Below are 24269 nucleotides of genomic sequence, written 5' to 3' on the forward strand. Positions count from 1 at the left end.
CATGTTACTGGAAGTTAAACTCAGGGGCTCGATATGGATTTCGAGGGCTTATATCAATATCAGCCCTCGGGGCTGATAACCTTGACTTCCCACTATTATTGTCCATGCAAAAACGTACATATCAGTACAAAATATGTGATAATGTATGTTAAATACTTCCATTTGTAGTATATAAACTGAGAAATGATATTAGAGGGTGAAGTTGGTATCATACATGTAATGATAATCAAATGTAGTACATTGTATGAAATATAATGAATATCAATAAGAAAAGGAATTAAGGCAGTGTTTCACAGATTTATCAAACACAGTGCAATGAAATTAAGAAATAATTCATGGGGGCTTGAATATATCGTGATTTTACCACAGGTTGGCCCTTTATGACAAATATTTTACCCTGAGCAATAGCGAGGGGTAAAATATCGGCATAAAGGGACAACACGTGGTAAAATCTAGATATATTTAAGCCCCCATGAATTATTTCGATTCCAATAGGTCAAATACGGCAATTATTTTGGATTGAAACGCTCTGAGGTGGAGGCAAATATTTGCCATTCCCAGAAATAAACACACCATTAAATTGGCGTAAAAGAACGGAGCAAACTGAATATTAGTGACATGCTTCAACTATTTAAAATAAAGTATATAGTTTTGAATTAATTTAAATGATAATTTACTTATATGTCTTAAATGTTTTAACAAATATGGCTTATAACACATTTTAGCATTTTTTGTTTACGTTTCCATGTTGTGATGATTTTCGGTAATACAAGCGTGTATTTTCCCGTAAAATGCTCATATTCTAACATCATCATTTTATGATGTCACAAACTCATTCATAAAAAAGCATATGACGTGGGAGTACGATCGGAACAGCCCATGCAATATATTCAAATTTTACCACGGGTGTGTACTCAAAGCATTTGAAGGACATCATGTTAGAATAATAATTTATAATAATGTAAATTCAGAAATTATTGCGTGCATTTATTATTGCGATTTTGTCATTTTAGACTTAAATGCGATTTTAATTCTTCCGATTTTGAGAAAAATCCTGTTAAATTCATATAAAATATTTCAAAATGCGAGTTTAAATTATTGCGTTTACAACTCAGTAGCAATTTTCGCAATAATAAAAACCTCGCATTAATTTCTGAATTTACAGTATTTTAAATTACTTAACCATGTGAACATGTTATGGAAACTTTGATTTTAATTATGTCCCCTAAATACTGAAATTCAGCTTGAAAAAGTTTGTAGCGTTATGACCCGAGATTTCATTCAATTTGCATTGTGACAGGTTGACAGGTATGATTTAGCTACTTGTATGACATTTTCCAACAAGTTAAAGAACCAGTGCAATTATCAAAAAGAGTAAATTTTTTATTGATTTTTCTACTAAATTCTCAAGAAAATTATATCTTTTGCTGCTTACCAGAATGATTGTAGCCTGATTACGTACTGTATCTGGAATAAAGAAGCTTAAAAAAGGTCTAAGCCCCTATATATTTTTTTTTATAGTGATTCACATATTTGTGTACTAAATTGTTAATGCATTTTTGCATTTTTATTCCAGTCTGCTTATTTTTTTAGCTTTCCTAGACCTGCTAAATAAAACATGTTATAATGAAAACAATAAATAGAAATTTGCTCATTTGTGTAGAAAATGCTTTTTTGACAACAGACATGCATTGTAAACCTTGTCCTCTCCAGTTTCTTCCACTCATACAAAAATATTCAATTGATATATTTCTGACAGTGACCAAATGTTGTATGTTTATTGAAATTTGTTTTCAATATTGAAGAATTATAAAAAGAGCTATAAATTTCAGGAAAATAAATTCATGCTTTGCATTTCAGGGATTTGATGATGAATTTAATAGAAGGGTGGTCTATACTGGGAGGTCTAAAGAGCGGTTTAGCAAAGAGAGACAGCCTCCACAAGAAGGTTACTAATAGACTTTTTATTGATAAAATAGCATTTAAGTAACCTGTACAGGGGACTTTACTGTCCTGCTGCACACAAAGTGATTTCACACCTAACAATTTCTTTTATGTAACATTGTAAATAACAATGGATAAATCTAATTGAGTAAAATCTGCTTTTAAAAGTGAAATAACACAAATACCGAACTCTAAGGAAAATTCAAACTGGAATTAGTCTCACATCAAATGGCAAATGGCAAAATCAAAAGCTAAAAAACATCAAACGAATGAAAAAAAACTGTCATATTCCTGACTTGGTACAGGTATTTCCTGACGTAGAATTTGGTGGATTAAACCTAGTTTTATAGCTAGCTAAACACTTGTATGACAGTCGCATAAAATTCAACTTTATGATCACAATTTTATTTTAAATCTTTTTGTCAGTTAACTCTCTTCTTTTTCCACTGTAGTAATACCCATGAATTTTGAACCTCAATTAAAAACAAAATTTGCATGTCAAAATTTTACTTTTGGCTGAATTAGCACATTATTTTTCTGACTAATCAAATGGAATTTAGCATTGTAGATACAGAAAAAAAAGGAAAATGGTTAAAAATTATAACAAAATTATGAACATGAATAAAAAGTGATCATGCACAGTGGTGGACAACCTTTGAGTTAATTTTTTCAACACCATTAAATAATTCATGTTCTAAGAAAAAAACATTACATGTATCTATAATACTAAAATAACTAGGTCCAATTTGTCAGCCGTCATGACATAAAAACGAGGAATCAAAGAATTAAGCTTTACATATAACTGATATATTATAATGCTGTTGATTTAAAATTACAGCACTCCAGGCCCCTTTGTTTTCCACGTAATTGATATTGCCAATAATTAAGAAGTTCCGGATCCAGTCCAATACCGATACCTATAGTATATTCACCTGCTACCTATTACCTTATCTGTACGTTCCGCATCTGACAGGCGCACCACCCAATGGTGTATTTAGATTTTTGCTGTATACTGTTGAGTAAAAAATACTCCATTCCAGGCCCTTTTGTTTTCCAAATGATTAATATTACCAATAATTGATAGGTTCCAGGTCGACAGGTTCAAGCAGAAGGATTTTGAATACAGAGAAAACTGTGCATCTTATAATCGGCATAAATTTACCAGATGACAATACCAATATTAAAATAAGACATACGCATAGTTATATACTTTAATTCAGTCACGGACCCAAGATATCACGGGTGTGTTCTAGTAAAGCTATAAATTAATGGGTCAAATTATTTCTTTTGTATCCAATTATCTTAACTTTGCTAGTTATATCAATTAAAAGTGAATGGTAACAAATTAGTCAAATGTGAATATGTAGTAATGTTATAAACTCAGCAGAAATATTGTGGCAGTACTAGCTATAGTCAACAGAGACAAATTAACCCTCATAGGATGCCTGATGAAATATGAATTAAATTCAGAGTAATATTAGATCAGTATAAAAAGAACGTATTAAATATTTCTTATAGAGAGATACAGACCTAGAACTGCAAGACCAACTACGTCACATGGAAGACCGCATATAATTAACTTTGGAAAAATTGAGCTGAAAATCTACCAAGGGGACATAACTGTAGTTGGAGTTGATGTTCTTGTATACAGTAGTAATACAGAATGTGACTTGTCTAGAGGTATGAGTAATTCTTCTTGAAGTAAATTCATTGGACCCATTTATGGAATTAATGAGAAGTAAATATTTAGTTATTTGAATATAGATTTGGGTTATTCTTGAAAACCTAAGGAGGAGGATTACCAATGTATTGAAATCTTATTAGAAATAATATTCACAAAAATGGAAGCCCTTCTCTACATAATTGCAATTTTCTCCAATTTCCACTTTGAAATTTGAATTTGGGCTCAAAATGTACCTAATCTTAGGAACACAATAATGTTTGAATAGTTTCATTTGAAGGGGACATTCCTAAATTTTATAAATTAATTTTGAACAGCTTGTTTTAAACTGTTAACAAATTATTGTTTGATTTGTGTCAAGTTTTGTTCAGCATTTACTAGTCTGTAAAAAAACTGTTTGGCTCAAGAGTCAGGATTTGTCCTGTAAGGTAATAGCCTTCCTCCATTAATAAAAATGAATTTCTAATGCTCCTAGTTTTGAATTACTTCCCTTAGGAATGTGGACAATTTATATGGCAATGTAATGTTGCCTAATCTGATTTATAATTTCAGGTGCAGTTGCCAGGGCTATACTGAAGAAAGGAGGAAGCGATGTCACTACAGAGTTGAATAAACAAAGTAAATTTAATTCCTTGTATTATAAAATAATTGCTCGTTATTTACACAGAATTTAAAGGAGTAGGTCCGGTAAGGACCGATTTTGGCCTCAAATTTCAGTTTCATCTGACGAAAGATTTTGACCACTTTTTACACACTTAAGTGTCTATTTCATATGATTCAATTAATTTATGTGAAAGATTTTAACTTATTCAGTCATTAAAAACGATCCGATTCAAGCTAAAATATGAAAAATCTACCAAACATGCGAAAAAATGTCACTTTTCAGATGGTTTTTGTCAAAAACGAAAGTGGCCACATCCGTGTTCATCCTCAATCTTTATATATGTTATGTATTATCATAAAATACAACTTCCATTTCAATATTATGGATGAACACAGATGCGGCCACTTTTGTTTTACACGGAAGCCGTCTAAAATTTAAGTAAAAGGCTGGAATTGTTAAGATTTCAGTAATTTAGCATGACTTAATGATGCTAGTACCCAATATATGTGCATTGTATTGACAAAAACAGCCCATTTTTATGTAGCAAAACCGTACTACTATCCAATAAATAACTAAAAGTTTACATTATAACAATTTTGTAAAATTGCTATATTTTGGGGCCAAAAAAGGGTCTTAATGAACCTACTCCTTTACCAATTTATTTTACCAAACTTGTTTGAAATGTTTTATTTTCTCAAAAAAGACTCATATATCTGGACCCAGACTCTGATGAATTTTGAATATAAAGTTAATAAGCAGGGATATTTCTTTCAACTTATCTTCATCTCAAAATTGTCAAAAATAAACCTCTTATGAAATTATACACCTATTTTTTTTTTTATTTAGAAAGACATTTACAAACTAAAGATCACCAACAATTGCACAAAATAAAACAATTTTAGAAATAAACAATTCATACATTTGATTTTCATTCTACATATGTTTGTCTCATTAGCATTAAACCCCAAATAAACACAGAAAAAATTCTCATAACTTCTTACTTGAGGAAGACTTAAATTTAAATTTCTATGGAGATTTGCATTGAAAAAGGGAGATAACTCTGTCAAAAAGACAGAAATGTCAATAAAAATTGATTCAAAGTTAAACTTTACCGCTTCTATTCAACAGAGTTTAATTATTCTTGATATTTTAGCTGTCTTTAGAACATAACAAAAAGCTTTCTAGGTAGTTTCATATCTTTTATAAGTCTACAATCTAGATTTGGTAATTCTTTAGCTAGATGACCATTTTTAAAAGTTTTCAACATGTCAAGGAAAAGAATCTCAATTTAAAAAAAAATATAATCAAGCATATATTCTTCTTTTTGTGGTTTAAAGTTTCTTTAATTAAGGTAGATGTTGAACAAATATAATACACAGATATAAACAATACCAAATTTTCACATTATATTTTCAAAATGGTCACAAAGCCACAAAAAAAAAATACACACAACACTTCGGTTAAGAACATTTTATGAGTAGAAGATTGTATAATATAGTCCAATATAAACTTATAACCCCATAAAAGTATCCTACTTTACTTAAATTTTAAGAAAATAAACCAAAAACTGACCAAAAAAGACTCATATTTGCAGAGTTATCTCCCCTTCCGATGTTAATTTCCATAGGAATTTAAAAATGCTGATTTTCAGTTTTCCTCAAGCTAGAATTTATGGCACTTTTTACTGTGTATATTAAGGGCTTAATGCTACAGATTAAAACTAAAACATTTTCTGTTGCAATTAGTTTGAGGTTTAAAAACTTAGTTTAACTGGCCAAATACAAAATAAAAAGAGAATATACACAAAATGTGTTATCACCATGCATCCTTTACATTTTTTTTTTAAATTCCAATTTCTCAAATGATTATTAAATCTGCTTATAGTAAACTTAAAAATAAAAATAACTGTAATAATTACAAGTTTTAAATAGACAATACAAGCTGCTTACAATTTAGACTTTAAATATAGAAGTCATCAATGTCACCTTGATATTTACAGAAGACAAAATGAAGAAAGATCTGCTTGTAGTGACATCTGGAGGAAACTTACCATGTGATAAAATTATTCACTTAGATATGCTAAATACCTCAAAAGATCTAAAGTGGAAAATATTCCAGGTTCTCAAGAAAACTGATGATCTACAAAAACATAAAGTAGCAATTCCAGCTCTGGGTAATACTTGTTTCTGTATGACTTGAAAATTACGTAAATTAATCACTGATACAAATTGCAGATATATTTTCTGATCCTTCCTTGAAAACTTTGTTAAGCTATAAATATTTATTTAATGAAAAAGACATTGTAAAATCCCATTATCTTGTATTGAGCTACTTTAATACAACAAACATTAGAGGGAAGTTTTTGGTTCTTCCGATAAATAAAAATATGCCCATTACAAGGTTCAGATTTGAAATTTTAAAGACAATAAAAAAAATAAAGAGATTTTGTGTAATTGCCAATGATAAAACTATCCAGTAATAACCAAAGGACAAGGATATAAACTGCATAGTAAAGCTTTAATAGGTCCCCAGATAACAAGATGTGAAAATATTCAACTGTCTGATTCTAAACCAATGATACCAAACATAAAACAAGGCAGAGGGCACTCAATGATCACAGGTTACAGATTATGGAGGCACTCATTAAAATTGATGTGGCTAAATGCTTTTCATATTAATGCTATGTTTGTGACAATGTTGGCGGCAAAATAATACATATATACAAAGCTCAAAATTTCAGGTCAATTTTTCATGTATCTCTTTTTCAATTACAGGAGTTATTTTTCTTACTTATATTTTATTCATAGTGAGCAATAACATTTTAGAAATTATTATGAATTTTAACAGCTTAACTGAATATAGTACACAAAGAAAGATGTTTAATAAAACTCTTATTACAGACTTTAAGCTTTGTATTACCAGTATAAAATACCACATTTTAATGCCCCACTTAAGGGAGTTCGCTTCTGAGCTTCAAAGTTATCAACTTTTCAAAACACTAGTTTATATTGATAGAGAATTAATAAAGGAATCTAAAGAGCAAAAAAAATGTATAGGTCACCATACTTGTTTGTGAGATATTAGCCATTTTGGCGGGAAAATATTCTCACTTCAATTTTCATAGCTTTATCATTGACAAGTTGAAGTGCTCAAAAACTGTTAAAAAGTAATTAAAATTTTATGCGACTTTTACAGATGGCTTATCATCATACATGTAAAAGATTTTTAAAAAGAAAAAGGGGGTCACCGGACAAATTTTTTCAAGGTATTCAAATAGATAAAACCAGAGGGTTCCGAAAATTTGACAAAAAATCCAAACAAGGCTTTATGTTTTTTGTTCCGTGCCTCTGTTTGTTCCTTCATCCGTCTTTCAAGCAAGTGGGACATCATGTGTACTATGGCCATATTCTTGTTTTCTTTTTGTATGAAAGCAGGTTATAAATAAGTCAAAGCCTTTTAAAGAAGGATGTATTGATTTCTCTGTCTTACATGCAATATTTACTAATATTATCTTTACAAATTTTTTTTCAGGGACAGCCAATGCCAATGTATCTGTTTATCAGGTAGCTACAGACATGTTAGGTGTAATAAGTCAATACCGTCCACAACATGTACAAGAAGTACATGTAGTGATATATGAAAATAGTATGCTGAAATCATTTATTGATGCCACAGGAAAATGTAGAGATCAGATTAAAGCAGAGCCTGCTCAGTATGGAGATAAAGTTGTGGCAGATATGGGATTAGGTAAATTTAAATAGATTTTCAACAGATATTTTAAATTGATTTTGAAATTTCACCAACACTATAATCAACCTCATGAAATTGAATAAGACCAATGTTTCCCTAGAAAAATGTTTTGGTCCTCTGTGAAAGTGGTGCAGGGGACATAGAAGTACTGGGTGTCTGTCTGTCCATTAATATTGTCTTGTTAAATAAGTACTCTCACAAGTACAATTCTTGCCAAATTTTTATTAAAGTTATATCAAATTTTTATATCAGCAACTGTCTTTGACTAGTTGGAAAATCATTATTAGTGATACAGATTGATATTTTCTAAAGAGTTTTTCCCCTTGAAAATATCCATATTTTGGAAAATTGGCTTTAAGTTGTATTATAGATATATATCATCAATGTCTTTAAAAAGTTTAAATATCAGTGCCAATGAATTATTTTTTAAAGAGTTAGGCCCCTTGGAAACATTGATTATATAACAAATTACATTGTAAGTTTTCTCCTGTGTACAATTATTGCAGAGTTTTATGAAATTTATATCATGTCTAATTCAGCAAAGTCTTTGACAGCTTGGAAATAAGGGCTGAACAAATATTTTCGTAGAGTTATGCCCCCTTTAGATATCAATCACATTGCATGAGCTCTAAAAATATTTATAAAAGGTTTAAAGAATGAACAACCTTTTCGCTATTTGTATTTGGACAGATGAAATAGTTGTGCAAGGCTGGGAACATTGTAACATAGGGTCTTCTTATAGGGAAATCTACGGTCAACATGTTGGTTTTTGGGATACGATTGCTGTCAAGCAATCTGTAGACTTTTACAGTTGACCCTATGATACACTCCCTCACGTCATTCGTTTTATTCTAAACATTCAGCAACATCTCAGATTCTTATGATTGTCTTGCTTTAAAAGGTAAAAACAAGCAAAACAATTGAACATAAACAACTTTCCTGTAATGTTTTACTCATAATCTTCATGTGTGATATTTTCCTTGACTTATATGCGTGTTTGTAACAATATGGAAAACAGAATTAAACAGTATTTATATTTAGTGTTTTTATAAATTTAGAAACACGTCAGAGGGAATTCCCAAATTTTGATAACTTGCGAGAGTTCTCTGAAAGCCGATCGATAATTCTATTTCTGTCATAAGAACTGAAGAGGAGTATTTCTATATTTTACCGTTATGAAACTGATATTTGATACTGTACTCTCATAAAGAAATGCAGAACCATTCATCATATCATTTAATAAACGTTCTTGTTCCAAATCGCAAGTCGCGGATTGTTTATGTATAAATGCCCATGCGTGGTCTCACTAATTAGAGACAAAAAGCGTCAAGAAGCGACAAGAAGAATAATATTAGCAACCCGAAACTATTTAGCGACAAGAAAACATTTTTTTATTTATATTACTTATTCGAAATAAATATTAAAAAAATATGCAAAAGAAAACAATTTCAACGACAGGAAAGTTAATTTTGATAGGGGAAAAAATGAAATTCAGTTGCTACATTTATTTACATGATATTTTATAAGGTATCACAGGAAGTATTACCTTTACCCTGTCGTTTTATGGTATTACTTTTACTTGTGTTTTAGAACAATAATATATTTTGTCTTTTTATTTGTTTTTAAAACTATTTTTTGTACAATATATGCTTAACTTGCAAAATGCATTATTTGTGCATAATTGTCCAGAAAATACATACACAAATTGTGAAATACAAATTAAGAACTGAAATCAAACAAGAGGAAAACATAATTAAAATGTGAATATTTTTCATCATTTTTATAGTGTATTGTCTCATTTATCATGTTTATGCATATAGATTGAAGATTAAAGGAAACTGATGACAATCTTGAGTTTTCAACAGGTGGCTCCACTATTCGGTACAATAATTGTATATTCTGGTAATTGATGAAGGTGTTAATGGATGTTATTGTAGCAATAAAACAAAGGACACGCACCTAGTTAATCTCATTTGTTGCTCTTAATTGTATATTACCTTAGAGTGAAGCCACAGCTAATGTTGGTCCTATGATCAGGAACAAATAATTGTACAGTTAGGAAGGAAATAATATGTCATGTTTTTGTTTTATTAAATCCTTCAAAAGGAAGGTGACAAATCTTTGTTTTTATTTTCATTTTATAGCGTTTACATTTCCTTTGCTCTTACACATGTTTAATTTCTTCATCTATCAATATGATAATAAAAAGTACACAATCTCTTCCTCGAAATTTTTTTTATTTCTTCATCTTTCAATGTAATCCTAAAAAAATATTTTGATGTATGTGATGACAAAATTTATTCTTGTCGCTAAATAGCTTCTTGTTGCTTTTTGTCACTTATATTATTTTTCTTCTTGTCGCTTCTTGACGCTTTTTGTCGCTAATTAGTGAGACCGGCCCACATGCGTGTAGTTTTCCTGATTTCAAGGGGTATCAGATTGAGTGTTTCTCCGCTTCATTGATTAATTTGAAACTCATGAGATTCTTTCTATGTCTGTCTGCGTATGGAGGGCTATTGTTGTTGCATAATTTTAAATCATATGCATAATTTAAATTAAAATAAATGTTTCATCGTAAAAATTACCTATAACACCCCTTCAGCAGAAATGGAATCTTCCATATTATCGTTTGGAGTTGTCTCCCTTTTCGAAGTATTCGTCAAGAAGAATTAACTCGTAAATGCCGATAAACGTCGTATTATATTAAGAACGATCTCAATGTAAACAGAGGAGTGTGTACCGAAAGGAGTCATGCCCTCTGACCCAAAGGAACTTCAATAATTAAGGAGTAAGAAATGGGGTTCCTCCTAAACTGGTCCGCCGTTCTATATATAGCTTTGCACCGAAGTTCAGTGTAGCGATAAGTGAACACAACAGGGGTCCAGTTTAGGGTTCCTCCTAGAATTACGGTGATAAGATATGGAAGCAAGTTAACTCGTACCACGGCATTGGAACCAAAAAAGTTAACTTGTACTACTGGGAAGTCGTACCATTCAGAAAAATATATTAAAAAATATGATGTTTTATGGGTTTCTGTTTGTAAACTTAATAGAAATAAAGTTGAATTACTTGAATTTTACACAGGAGTTAAATGAAAACTTAGACAAAAATAAAGAATGTTTTAAAGCATTAATGTTTTAACTGATCTTTCAAACTAGAACATAGGCGGATCCAGGGCCCCCCCTTTTTCGTGGAAAAAATTTGGTTGATTATAAAGGGAATCATTGAAGCATGACTGGAGCGGCCCCCTCTTAGGTTAGTCAGCAGGCTCCCCCTTAGAAAAAGTTCTGGATCCGCCACTGCAGAACTTAATCCAGAGGAAAGTTAAAACATTGCTTTAACTGTACCTTATTAAAATTGAACATGTTGAATATATATATATCCAATTTAAGTTAATTAAAGCTGTAATCCATGATCACAAATTGAATGCTATGTTTACAATTCTTGAAAGCCATGTGTTTTTTTTGCGGGGAGAAAATGCGGACCCCCTTAACAGGAATCACTTACATTTCTTTGCTACATTTATTTATAGACAGTAAAAATAATTTTGGCAATCATTTGGACTAACTACTAAGACTGAATCATTCATAAAAAATTTTCTTCGGGTGAAACTGTTTATACTTTAATTATCTACATCTGCCACAGTATTTTCTATCCAATATACAAGGAACATTAGCTACAAATTGGTCATTGTACTTTCAAATTATATACATTTTACAGACTTAAGAGGTATTGGGTGAAAGTAACGTATATCATGTATATTCATCATTTAACATCATTTTAATGCATTTAAATAAGTTGGTACGAGTGAGCAATGGTACGAGTTTGCATTGGTACAAGTTTTTTTTAGTGGTACGAGTTTACAATGGTACAGGATAACTATAATTTGATAAAACACAATAAGTACATGGCTCATACACTTGTAACGGGGATTGGCTATTCTTTAAGTTGAGTGACTATTCAGATTGTTACATTTTGCATGTGCAGTTGAATTAGTTTAGAGAATAATACTATCCAGCTGTACCAGGGTTACCAGCCAAAAATGCTTGAGACTCACGCATGTTCATGCTTTTTTGCGGCAGTATTCTTGGATCTATTTTTTTCCTCTTTGATCTTTTCAATTTTGGCCAAATCTCCTGCATTTGTTTAATGAAAATTTGGCAGAACTGCTATACATGTGTCAATGAAAACTATGGCAATCGTATCCCTCAGAGCATTCTGCTCTTTGATTTTTCAGTGAAATTGATTACAAAAATAGTCAAAAATCGATCTTAAAGGAAAATATTACTCTAAAATTTGGTATTGATGTTTTAAAAGGAAGGGGAAAAAATGCTGGAATACAGCTAAAGGAAATACAGTTTGAAGATTAAACTGGAAATGAAATTTAGAACGCAGTCAAGTTATAAATATATTAGCAATTTTGTACAGATTTTAGATATTTCTGATTTTCACACAGTAAAATATATCTTAAAGGTCCTCGGAGTAAGACTAGAATAGAAAGAGAATTGAAGGAAACAGATACAGGGAAGACTCCTGCATTATCAGAAGTCAAGTGTGTTATATTTGGTAAAGTGAAGTCAGATACAGACAAGGCAGTTAAAGTTCTGGAGAAAAATATTTCTGCTGAGATCAAGGACAAGGAAATCAAAGCTGGAAAAGTACTAAAAGAATTCAGAAAAGATCAGGTAAACTAAAACTTAATAAATGTGTTTAAAGGTCATTTTTGCCAATGAGACACATACACAGCATAGTCAAAGGAAGCAAGTTGAGAATTATTTGTTTCCACAAAATAATATAAATTCACAAATTGAAAAAGATAAGATGATTTTAAAATTTTGGAGACAATTTCTCTCCTGTTTTTTCTTTTCAGTTGAAAATTGTTTAGCAAAAAAAAAATCTCTGAAAGGATTGTTGTGCAATTGGTTACGTAAATTGTAGTATAAAATTGTTGTTTGTTTTGATATAATGAAAAACTCTTTTCTTTTCTTTTCTTTAGGAGGATGAATTAAAGAAAATAGAAGCTTTGTGCGGTGTTGAAATCAAGATTGATAAAAAATCAGAAAAAATTGTATTGAAAGGTTTCACAGTTAATTTATCAATAGCTTTGGAAAAGGCTAACATGATTGTTAAAGATGCAGAACAAGATAGACTAGCAGGTCTTAAAGCTAACTTAGTTTCTGAGAGTGTGCAGTGGTACTACATATGCAGCAAGAAAGGAGATAAGGATGAGTTAGTGGAATACCCTTCAAAAACCAATCTGCAGCTTGAACAGGACTTTGAGAGCCTGAAGCCTTCATCAAGCATCATAGATAAAGATGGGAATAAGTTTATCATTGACTTTACTGATATGGAGGAGTATGCACACAATGATAAGAATGATCGAGTAAAGGTTCTCAGGAAGTCGAAAATCAGTGGAAAAGGTGGGATTTTAAATTGTTTTTCAATTCTTTTCAGAAATACCAGTATCTCCCCAATTGTTTAAAATTAGAAAATGTGCCAAATTAGGTTTTTACAAAAATGACCAGTTAAATCATATAATTTTTGAATAAAAAAGATTTTTGTTTGTTCCTTTTTACCTTTTTAAAAGCAAAACAATTTATGTTATTGGATCTGTACTAATTGTTGAAATACAAAAAACAATTTTAATGTTGTGTGCAAAAGATGTTCATGTTTTGAATACTATACTGGGAAGTACCATCAATTTAAAGTGTGATTATTCTTGAAAATATGGTCAATCAATTTTTATTAGGACTTTGAGTACAATATTTTGAAATTTCCGTTAATTTTTTCAGACACTACCTTTAAGATTCCAGATGATTGGGAAATCATGGATGATAAAGAGAACTGCAAAGTTGTTATCCTGAGTCCAAGTACATCTGAATTCCAGACAGTGTCCAAGAAATTCATTTCAAGTGTAGGAAGTCAAAGACAAATTGTTGAGGTAAAAATATGTTTAGGGTATTCCTACTTTCTTTGTTAAAATTGGAAAAATATACACATATGATCCTAATGAAATATGATTGTAAATGATCCCCAGTGAATGGTCTTAAAAGATTGTGACAGTACAAGAAATAAAAAAAGTGGACAAATATTTTATGATTTAGAAATGCCTCACCTTTAAACATGTTGCAAGACATAAGGACTAGGACCAGTAAGACCCATTTTTGTTAAAATTTTAGATATTAGTTAGAAAGAAAAATATTTCTGTTTCATAACCATAGGCTGTTTTTAACAATGTAAATCACATGCATCAAGAACTAAAATCAATATTTCATGCAAAATTACTGAAATCTTCACAATTTTAGCATTTGTGCTTATATGTAGACAGATTTTGTCTTGGATAGAAGTTGCACACTGTGTCAGTCTTAATATTTAAATATATGTTGTATGACGATAAATAATATTTATCGCTATTATCTGTATGTTTCCTTTGATGTTTTTTTGTGATAATTTTCATATCACTTGTGTAGAGTGAGAATGAAAATTATCGCTAGTTTCTAAGGTCCTTAGCAACAGCGTATTAATCTAATTAATTAGAAAAGATTGAAAAGATTAGCCGGAACTATACAAAAAAATGTTATCTGACTGCGCTGAAATGTCAACAATAAAAGATGATTTCTTGTTTTAATATTTTACTGTGGATTTCGCTGTTAAATAATTTATTGGAAGTTAATAAAAGTAATCAAATCATGTTTTTAACAAAAAAAAATGTCCTTGTTTTTACGCAAGTCTACTTGAAATCATCGTAGGTCTGTCTGCATGTATATTTCTTCGTCTGCTTTGAAAATACATTATAACGTCAACCGTTCACTTCATTTTGATACGTAGAAACACCAAATTACAGCTTATCAACAGTGAAAATGGTGTTCGCCATATTTGAACACGCCGGATGGTCAGATGAGACATCTTTTTTCAAATGAATAAACTACCTGAGTGACTACATATTTATATCAAATAAGCCTACACTAAAAAAAATAGTACCACAAAAGAAAATGCATTTTCATCGGATAAGATACTTTTTTTTACTGAAATTTAGATTAAAATGATATTCGAAAATACAAATAATAGCGATAAATAGATTATTTTGGTTTTTTAAAACTCGATGCATTTTCTCATTCTCATCTCATCTCAGGGCTCTGGCCTTCGATGAGATGAGAATGAGAAAATGCATCTCGTTTAAAAAACCATAAATAATCTATAAATATAAAGATTGAGACTGAACACGAATGTGGGAACATTCATTTTAGACAAAAACCATCTGTAAAGTGGCATATTTGATAGATTTATCATAGTCAAACTTGAATTTATGCATCTTTGATTTTTAAGATATGTTTCGAAAAACATGTTAAATCTATTTTTCAAATGATTTGATTAATTGAAATGTTCACCATGTATGCACATTAGTGTTAAATTTCTTGTATCCAAAGAAAGGTTTATTGTGGAGATATAGTTGATACAGAAATATATATATAGTTACAAATTTACAGAAATATACAAAAATAAGTAATATGAATTTAGAAAAATTAGTGAAACAAGAAAATATATGGTGATGCCCTACCTTAGATAAAATGAATAATTATGTTTGCTGCCTGATTCTTGTCCATTTGTGGATCCTGTATCAGATTTGAAGTAGTTTTTATTCTGTTCTCAATTTTACTGTGAATTTGGGGTCACGCATCAACTTGTACTTTGGTTTTCATGTTCATTATGATGTAAAGCAACTTGTGTTGGTTAAAGGTTTATGACAGTTAAGCCTTGATTTTGCAGTGATGTGATATAAATGTGAGCTGGACATTGCATCCATGGGATGCATATTTTTTTCTTCAATTTTTTATTTCCCATTAATTGATTTTTTTTCAGATTCACAGAATTCAAAACAAAACTCTTTATCAACAATATGTAGCCAAGAAGAAATCTATTGATAGTACCAATCCACCTGGTCATCAGAATGAAAATTCACTGTGGCACGGATTTGCCAAGGATGCTATGGACAGTATCAATAAGTTTGGCTTTAATAGAAGCTATTGTGGTAAAAATGGTAAGTATTTTCCTGTAAAGCAAGTTTGTTGGCTCATATGCTTATAACTTTACTTAATCAAATGGAAATATACATGCTATGACTACTAAAATACACAGACCAAAATCTGCGGTGAATTTGACAGTGCTACAAAATTGTCGCCAGTACTTGTTTCATTTGGTTCTCATAGTAAGTGTATAGTCGGTGATCATATATTATATTAAAGATCTGTCTTAACATTGACCTTAGATGGTCTATATTTCAGATGCTTTCTTTCTGATTGCAGATCTGAAACGATTTTTGCATTGAAACTTTTACATTGTTTGCAATTTACTTGCAAGATACACATGTAGGTATCATTTCACTCTGATCTATTTCATGAACATTTGTCTTTTCATTATCAAGATGGGATATGAAGTATAGTTCCATCATTCCATGGGTAAGCACATGTTGATAAAATGAATTCTCATTAACCTATACTTAAAAGCTATGATAAAGTTCATTGTTCAAATAAGAATTCAATATATGTATCACTACTTTTAGGAAATATGATCAAGTAATTAGTTGATTACTGAATTAAATAGCTTAATCTATCAACATGCTCTCTCGTGCATCTTTTTGTGGCTTTTTATGTACCATTAAACATTGTCCACTAAACACCTCAAAAACAACATAACACGCACACCTGGCACTTGTAGAACTTCCCAAGTCAATAACTATGAACATATCTTGAGTACATTATATGTTGTATATTCCTATAGCTACAGCATATGGTGACGGTGTGTATTTTGCTAGTGCTGCCAACTATTCTGCATCAAACACATATTCAGTTCCAGACTCTAATGGAAACAAAAGAATGTACCTATGTAAAGTGTTGACTGGAGAATATACCTATGGACAAGGAGGTATGAGAATGCCTCCTACAAAGGCTGGAACTCATATATTATATGATTGTGTTGTGGACAACCCTGCAAATCCAGGCATGTTTATTATTTTCCATGATGCTCAGGCCTATCCAGAATACATGATCATGTTCAAATGAGGCATGTAAAAGTGTTTTTTTACGATTCATATTTTTTGAATGTTGAATTTTTTGCCTACAAAAATCAAAATATTGATTGTTTGCTTTGAAACACCTCAGCAAAGATTACAGCATGTTAAAGTCATTTTACAAAGATATCTGTGGATTTGATTTGTTAGTGAACCAGATATATGTCAATAAATGGAGTCCGTGAATATTGATCTATATGTTGTCCTTTATCTTAAAGAAGTGAAACTATCAAAAGATTTTTATGGTTTATGGCTGATATAACATATATATTACAATTTTGTTTTTGTTTTATTTTTATTTGGTTTAGCTCTTGCCTTTCAATACAATATATAACCTTAACAAGTTGCTACAATGTACTAACTACATTAGTTTTTTTATCATTATGCTACAATTTATGTTGTGTCTGTTGGATCTGATTAGAATTATTTTCGAAAATGTATTTTTTGTATTTATTTTGCACTGGAGATTTCAGATATATACTCCAAATATGTGGTCCGAGATCACCATTGTCGTCCCTTGATTTTTGTTGTTCACAAATATAGTCCCTAGTGTTGACAGTGTGTTACTTGCCATTAATTTTTATACCCCTTCCAAATTTATTTCTCCATGTTCAATGCCTCAAATTGCAAGTAGGGGGATGAAATTACACTGTAAAAAAATTTGGGTCCAGAATTTTAAAGGAAAGTAGTGATTTGGTCCAGCTGAAAAAGGTTGAAAATGAGCACTTCGGAAGCTGTCAAAAGATTTCAAGACGCCCTAAACATAAAATTGTCCATATTTTGAGTTAGAGGCGATGAAGTTTTCTATAAATTTGATATAATTTGTCCCAAAAGTAGTACAACACACTGTAAAAGTTTCTTTGAAAAAGCGCAGGTGGGATTTTTTTTATTTTCATTTATGTTCTAAAAGAAATGCACTACGAATTAATTGTGTTCTCAGACCTAAGAGTTTGTCTATTGAATATGGCATTTAAAATGATATGTATGTTTATTTAGTTGTTTTGTTTAAAAGATGTACTTGATTTTTCATAATGTACTTTTAATTTCTTTATTTGTAGAGTTATTTAGACAGTCAGTTTTTTATGCTTTGTATTTATTGTTCTACATTCAGTAAATCAAAACATATTGCAAAATTAATTTTCATTTATTTCAACTGTATAATGTACATAAAATACTTACACAAACTTATGCCAGATATAAAGTGGATAGGGGCGATCTTGCTACAAACAACTCTCTTTTTGGGAGATTTTGCATGATATTTTATAAAATGGTTCATTATAACTTAATATTATGGTTTATGGTGATCAATGAATAAGAAGTGTATCCTTCAAGAGACCTGTTATAAGGGGAATTTCCACTTCAAATAGGTGACACTTTTTCTCTTAATTGAGAACTGTTAACAGATATGGTAACACATAGATCTGAAACTCAATAAGACACTTTCTTCTTAGAGGGGTAGATTCAGTAAATAAATATACGTCATCAGGGACCGCCCTTTAGGGGAGAGCTTTCTGTATAACACTGAAGTCATTATGCTCTTCTGATTGGTAGATAATGTTTGTAATAAATATTTTTTGGAAGATGGATCAAAACTAGAGTTGAAAAAAAATAAAAAGTAAATGCTTAAGGTACAATTTTTTTTTACTACAGTGTTGAAAAGTAATTGGGGTCAGTATAGGATTTCAGTGCGAATCTACATTGTTTGTAAACAAGGCCATGTGAATGCCCAAAAATGCCGCATGACCCTATGTTTTTATTGTTGCAAAAGATAGGGCTACATTTGTACTTTCATGAATGTTATATGAAAGATTCCAATTTCTAAAGGTAAATCAGGTATAAATTAAATTCCATACATAGATTAGCATTAAAGTCAATGGGAGATTTTTTACTGAATTTACCCCTAGACAGATTTCACATTTCAAAGTTTGCTTTTGGTTGTATGTACTGGATCTTCAAATGATGGCATGCAGTCATTTATGATATTTATATTTTCTTTGTATTTATTGTGGGTGTTGTTTTTCTTCATCTACAACAAGTTATTTTTACAAAGATCTGTGATATATTTTTTTATTCCTTTTAAAGATCAAACAGCCACCTCAGCTCTGCATCGGATTTTTTATTAAATTTTTTGTGTCGATGTTTTTCACAATTTGAGCAAAAAAGTATACAATCTAATCAAACTGTGATTTATAATAGGGGTTAATGACTTCATTGTGTCTCTGTATCAACCTCAATATTGTTTTTCCAAAAAAATAAGAGTTACTTACTTTTTTTTTACTTAATATGTAAAAAAAATCTATAGAAATTAAACAAGAACCATAATTCTTTTTTGAAATTGAATCAAAGATCTTTTACATTTTTAAATGATTTAATTTTGTTATAAGCCCATAGACATAATTTAGTCATGTGACCATGACAACATCAACGCTTTTTCATGGTATTCTATGGTTTAAAATGGAATTTAGTATTAAATTATAAGAAATGACTAATTATTTTTCTGTCTATTTGAAATAACATAAAAAATGTGGTGCACACTGTTAAATAGCCTGCTACACGCTATTCAGTGTGCACCAAATTTTTTATGTTATTTCTTCATAGACAGAAAGAATATTACAGTCATTCCTTAAGTGTTTTCATTAATCTTTTAAAATTATGGTTTATTTCATTCCCACCAAAGGTGAAAACATTCCAAGTACAATCAAAATTTTCTGAAAAGATGATATATGTTTTATATCATTTGTTTACCCCTGTGACGTCCATAATTGTCTGTCAGTCAGTCCCTTCATCCATCCATCCGGTGTAATTAGTGCTCTCACATGCACAATTCTTGAGATATTTTTTTGAACTCTATATGAGGGCTTGGATGGGATTAAATGATTAAAGAATAATGCCCTTAACCCTGGTCGTGCAGGGGCTGTAATATTACTGCCGTACCCAGATCACAGTTATTTTGCATCAATGGGGCTCCATACATTTAGAGGTCATTGTGATGCCATTTAATAAGCTCAAAAACAAACTTCAAAATTTGAGATCGGACCAAATTGTTTTTTTTTAGAGGGGTGGGCTCACCTTTAAGGTCTGAAACACAGAGTTAAAAAGACTGAAACCTTGTCAAATACTGTTGACCTAAAGGCAAATAACCACTGATTGTGTTTATTATTAGAATACGCTGAGGAAACGACTACTTCAGGTCGCAAGTCCAGTTAAAGTTCAAAATCGGAAAAAATCGAAAATTAGGAGAATTTTGGTGCAAATGACATTCTTTACACTGATGAACCCAGATCAGTTTCACTCGGACCTAACAACTGTTGTGATAAAAGTGTTCACTAGTGTCAACCCTACATGAAAACTACAGATGGATGCATCTTTTAGCCTCTGTCGTATTTACAGGTCGAGAAAAAGAATGAAAAAACGTCATAAATGACGCTTTTTGCACCTGAGGACCAACTTTGGAGCAAATGTTTACAGAATAACAGACCCCCCTCCAGACCCTCCTATATTCCAGATTTATATCAGTATAATATCTCAGAGGAGTTGGAAAATTAGTAAGGATTAATCATTTTGAAAAAAAGTTATGCCTCTTTGAAACATTAATTTTATGGAAAATTTCATTATAATTAGTGCTCTCAATTGTACAATTCTTGCCAGACTTTATGAAACTTTACTCATATCATAGGTTTATATCGACAATATATCAGATGAGTTTGAAATCATTGCCAATCTATCAATTTCAAAAGAGTTAAGCCCCTTGGAAACATTATATGGAAAATAGTATCATTGGTGCTCTCATGTGTACAATTCTTGTCAGATAGTTTTGAAATTTATACTATTAGATGATATTAGCAATGTCTTGGACGCGTTTGAACCATCAGAGCATTTCAAAAATTTTTGAAGGAGTTATGCCCTTGGAAATGTTGATTGTATGTAAAATTGCAGTATTAACGCTCTCATTTGTACAATTCTTGCCTAATTTTTATGAATATTACTTATATCATAGATTTGTATAAACAATGTCTCAGACCAGTTGTTAAGGCTCTCCTGTGTTACACATATATTTTTTATATCCCTTGCCTTTGTAGCTTGGACAGATAAAATAAGTACCATTGAAACTGTGTTATTCTTTCATCAGAACAATTTATCTGAGCTCAAAATTCCTATATTTTTAAAACAATTATTCAGGAATGATAATTGTATTTGGCCATAAACTGTAAATTTAAGTTTATTGTGTGTTTGAGTAAAAATAATATCATCCATTTCGCGCAAATCATCTCTGTTTTCTTGCCTAAAGTGTTGAGGAAAATCATATTAGAAACTAATTTAAAGTGCACAACTCGACAAGATAATCTGATGCTTGTTTGCTTTTTTGGTGAGCTAAACAAAAAACAAACAAATTTTAAAAGTCTTAACAATTTAAGTGGTGCTGCTTCCAAAAGCCCTTAAATAATATGCTGTTTGGTCTTTAAGGGATTTTTGTTATGACTATATTATTTATATTTTTGAATATTTATACTTTATTCTTTATATTGATTTTAAAGTTTTACATATCATAAATGTTTGTCTTAAATTATCCTTTGTTCATTTTCTTTTATTCAGAATTGGTTTGATATACCAAAAGTTGTTTAAACTTTCACTTTTTTTATTTTGGTAGGTAAGTTGCCAAATTTTAAATCAGTTTTCATATAAAATATCATAACTAACAGGCCCTGCTTTTATTTAGAGAAATCTGCTGACTATATATGAAATCATTATGGTCAATATATATATAGTATTGGAGAAATATATGACAAAAATATTAATTATAGTATAACTAATCGCCGTATTTGAATATAAAAAAATAAGACAACGCGTGACTGAACGACGCATGGATTTAACAAGTGCGCAGCACGAGTTTAATCCATAGCGACGTTCGGTCACAAGTTTTCTTATTTTTTATATTAAAATACGGCGATTAGTTATACTTTTTATTACATTGTCAAATTGCTTTTTTATGAAATTAATGTAGAAAATGTAAGGAACTATATGTTTTTCCTACGCATGTTTTGTTTCGACATTATCGACGTCTTGACAATGCCTATTGTTGTATGACGTCAGAGAGTGAAATAACCACGTTTATTTCACATGTGAAATTATTGGTTTTTATCTAACTGGAAAATCAATGTAATTCATTGCAACTAATGTAATAAATTTGTTAAACATATTCAAAAACCAAAGTAACTGCAAACAGGAAGTGGTGCCTGAAAGATAGAACAATAAAAGCTAGAACAAACTAGCTTAGTAATTCGTATTCAAACAATTTAGCATCTTTTCCCCTGGAATATGCTTTTATAGCTGACTATACAGTTGAGGTTTTCATCATTGTTGAAGGCTGTACAGTGACCTATAGTTTATTTCTGTGTCATTTGGTCTCTTGTGGCGAGTTGTCAAATTGGCAATCAAACCACATCCTCTAATTTTGATATTGAAAGATTACACAGTCAAGTTTGGTCTTGAGATTCCATCCGTCCTATCATAGATTACCTCACATGTTTTTACTACTATGAACATTTAGAAGGTACTCTTTTAATTTATAGAAGTAAAACTTTGAGACTGATTCTATGTTTTATTGTTATTTTACATTATAATTTTTTTTTTTATATTATTGTTTTGTTATTTATTCTTCTAAAGTTTTGAAGCTTTTTTAAAAGTCCATATACATCTATTTGACTTGTGTTGTGTTGCATTGGTAAAAATATGTACTTCGCATTTTTACTGATATTATGTCAACTGGTAGTATATTAACATGGACTTTGGGGATGCCTTTTTGATTTTCTGGAAGGAATCAGGAGAAATTTGAAAATAAATATTCTGACATTGTAAAAGAATTGAAATAAATATTCTTGCCAAGGACAGGATAAAAATGAATAAATTTGAAACACAAAATGCAGGAATATAAATATCCAATCTGCAAAAAAAATTCTTCTGCCCCCATCAGATCATAAAACGGACCTTCACCATTGCTGTGTATATTATGCTGAACCTTAAGGTGACATTTGTCATTGTTTTATTGTCATTTGATATCTATATTTTACTATGCTCTATGCATTTATTTACTCAGATGCTGTGAGATTCTGGTGGTTGACTTTTAATATCAAATAAACGATTTAAATCAAATTGACTTGATAAATGTTCCTTTATTACATCATACCACATTATTTCAAATTATTTTAATACTCATTCCAATTTGTATGTTTGTTCCCAACTGTTACAGATTGGCACAACTAAGGTACAACTTTTTGGTGAAATTTATGGCTTTTACAATCCTAAATACATGTATACAGGTTTATGTTATCCAATCTTTTACAGAGTTAAAAAAAATGGTCTATAAAAGCAATGTTTTTTCCTTGAAAACTAGAAAAAAACGATAGGTCAGTAAGGACCCAACACATTTTGTTTGAGGAAAGAAACAGATGATCAAAATGTATGTTTATGAAAATATTTAGTGTTCGAATCATGGTACCATGTTGTTTACCTCAGCCTTGTCGTTGTCCAAAAACATTGAGTTTCCAGACAAAAACTTTAGTTTTAGTAAATGGATCTCTATGAAATTTTACCAGAAGGTTCGATACTACAAAAGGAAAGTTGGGATTGATATTTTGTGGTTATGGTACTAACAGTTTAGGAATTAATAGTCAAAAGGGACCAAAAACAAGCATATTTGTCTTTTCTGGACAATAACCTGTAATTATAAGTACTAGTGTAGGTATCTCTTAAAATTGTACATAAACCACAAGGTTCCATATCATACAAATGGAAGGCTTGACCATTATGGAATAAACATTTCACAGATGATACAGGATATATTCCTGATGTCGTAACTACAATCCTCTTTCATTTTCATGAATGTGACCTCCTGAATTAGACTATTTACCGAACTTGTTATCACATAAGCAACACGATAGGTGCCACATGCAGAACAGCAACTGCTTACCCTTTCGGAGCACCTGAGATTACCCCCAGTTTTGGTGGAGTTCGTGTTGCTTGGGTTTGTCAGATTATTGTTGATCTATGAGTTTGACTGTCCCTATGGTATCTTTCTCTTGAATTTAGTTATGGGGTAATTGCCCTAAACCTTAAAGACTTTTATACAATAACTTGTGTTTACGTGTATGGATCTCTGACTCTCTGAATTTGTAACAGTATAGATTTTCAGGGTAATTACTCCAAAAAGGGGAAGGGGGCAAAAA

The 24269-nt window shown here is 30.7% G+C and overlaps 1 protein-coding gene across 1 annotated transcript in view; it reads left to right on the forward strand.

Annotated features, from left to right (window-relative positions):
- Positions 1–21797, forward strand: part of LOC134687941 (protein mono-ADP-ribosyltransferase PARP14-like) — a 43208-nt gene extending 21411 nt beyond the window's left edge. Inside the window, exons 12-21 of the mRNA XM_063548403.1 lie at positions 1861–1948; positions 3463–3624; positions 4178–4243; positions 6229–6402; positions 7761–7976; positions 12453–12664; positions 12976–13399; positions 13772–13920; positions 15840–16017; positions 16758–21797. Of these exons, the coding sequence (XP_063404473.1) occupies positions 1861–1948; positions 3463–3624; positions 4178–4243; positions 6229–6402; positions 7761–7976; positions 12453–12664; positions 12976–13399; positions 13772–13920; positions 15840–16017; positions 16758–17038 (1950 nt within the window). The 3' untranslated portion in view covers positions 17039–21797. The remainder of the gene's footprint in view (positions 1–1860; positions 1949–3462; positions 3625–4177; positions 4244–6228; positions 6403–7760; positions 7977–12452; positions 12665–12975; positions 13400–13771; positions 13921–15839; positions 16018–16757) is intronic.
- The last annotated feature ends 2472 nt before the right edge of the window (positions 21798–24269 follow it).

This window comes from Mytilus trossulus, chromosome 10 (assembly GCF_036588685.1).
Source record: "Mytilus trossulus isolate FHL-02 chromosome 10, PNRI_Mtr1.1.1.hap1, whole genome shotgun sequence".
In the NCBI taxonomy this organism is placed as follows: Eukaryota; Metazoa; Mollusca; class Bivalvia; order Mytilida; family Mytilidae; genus Mytilus; species Mytilus trossulus.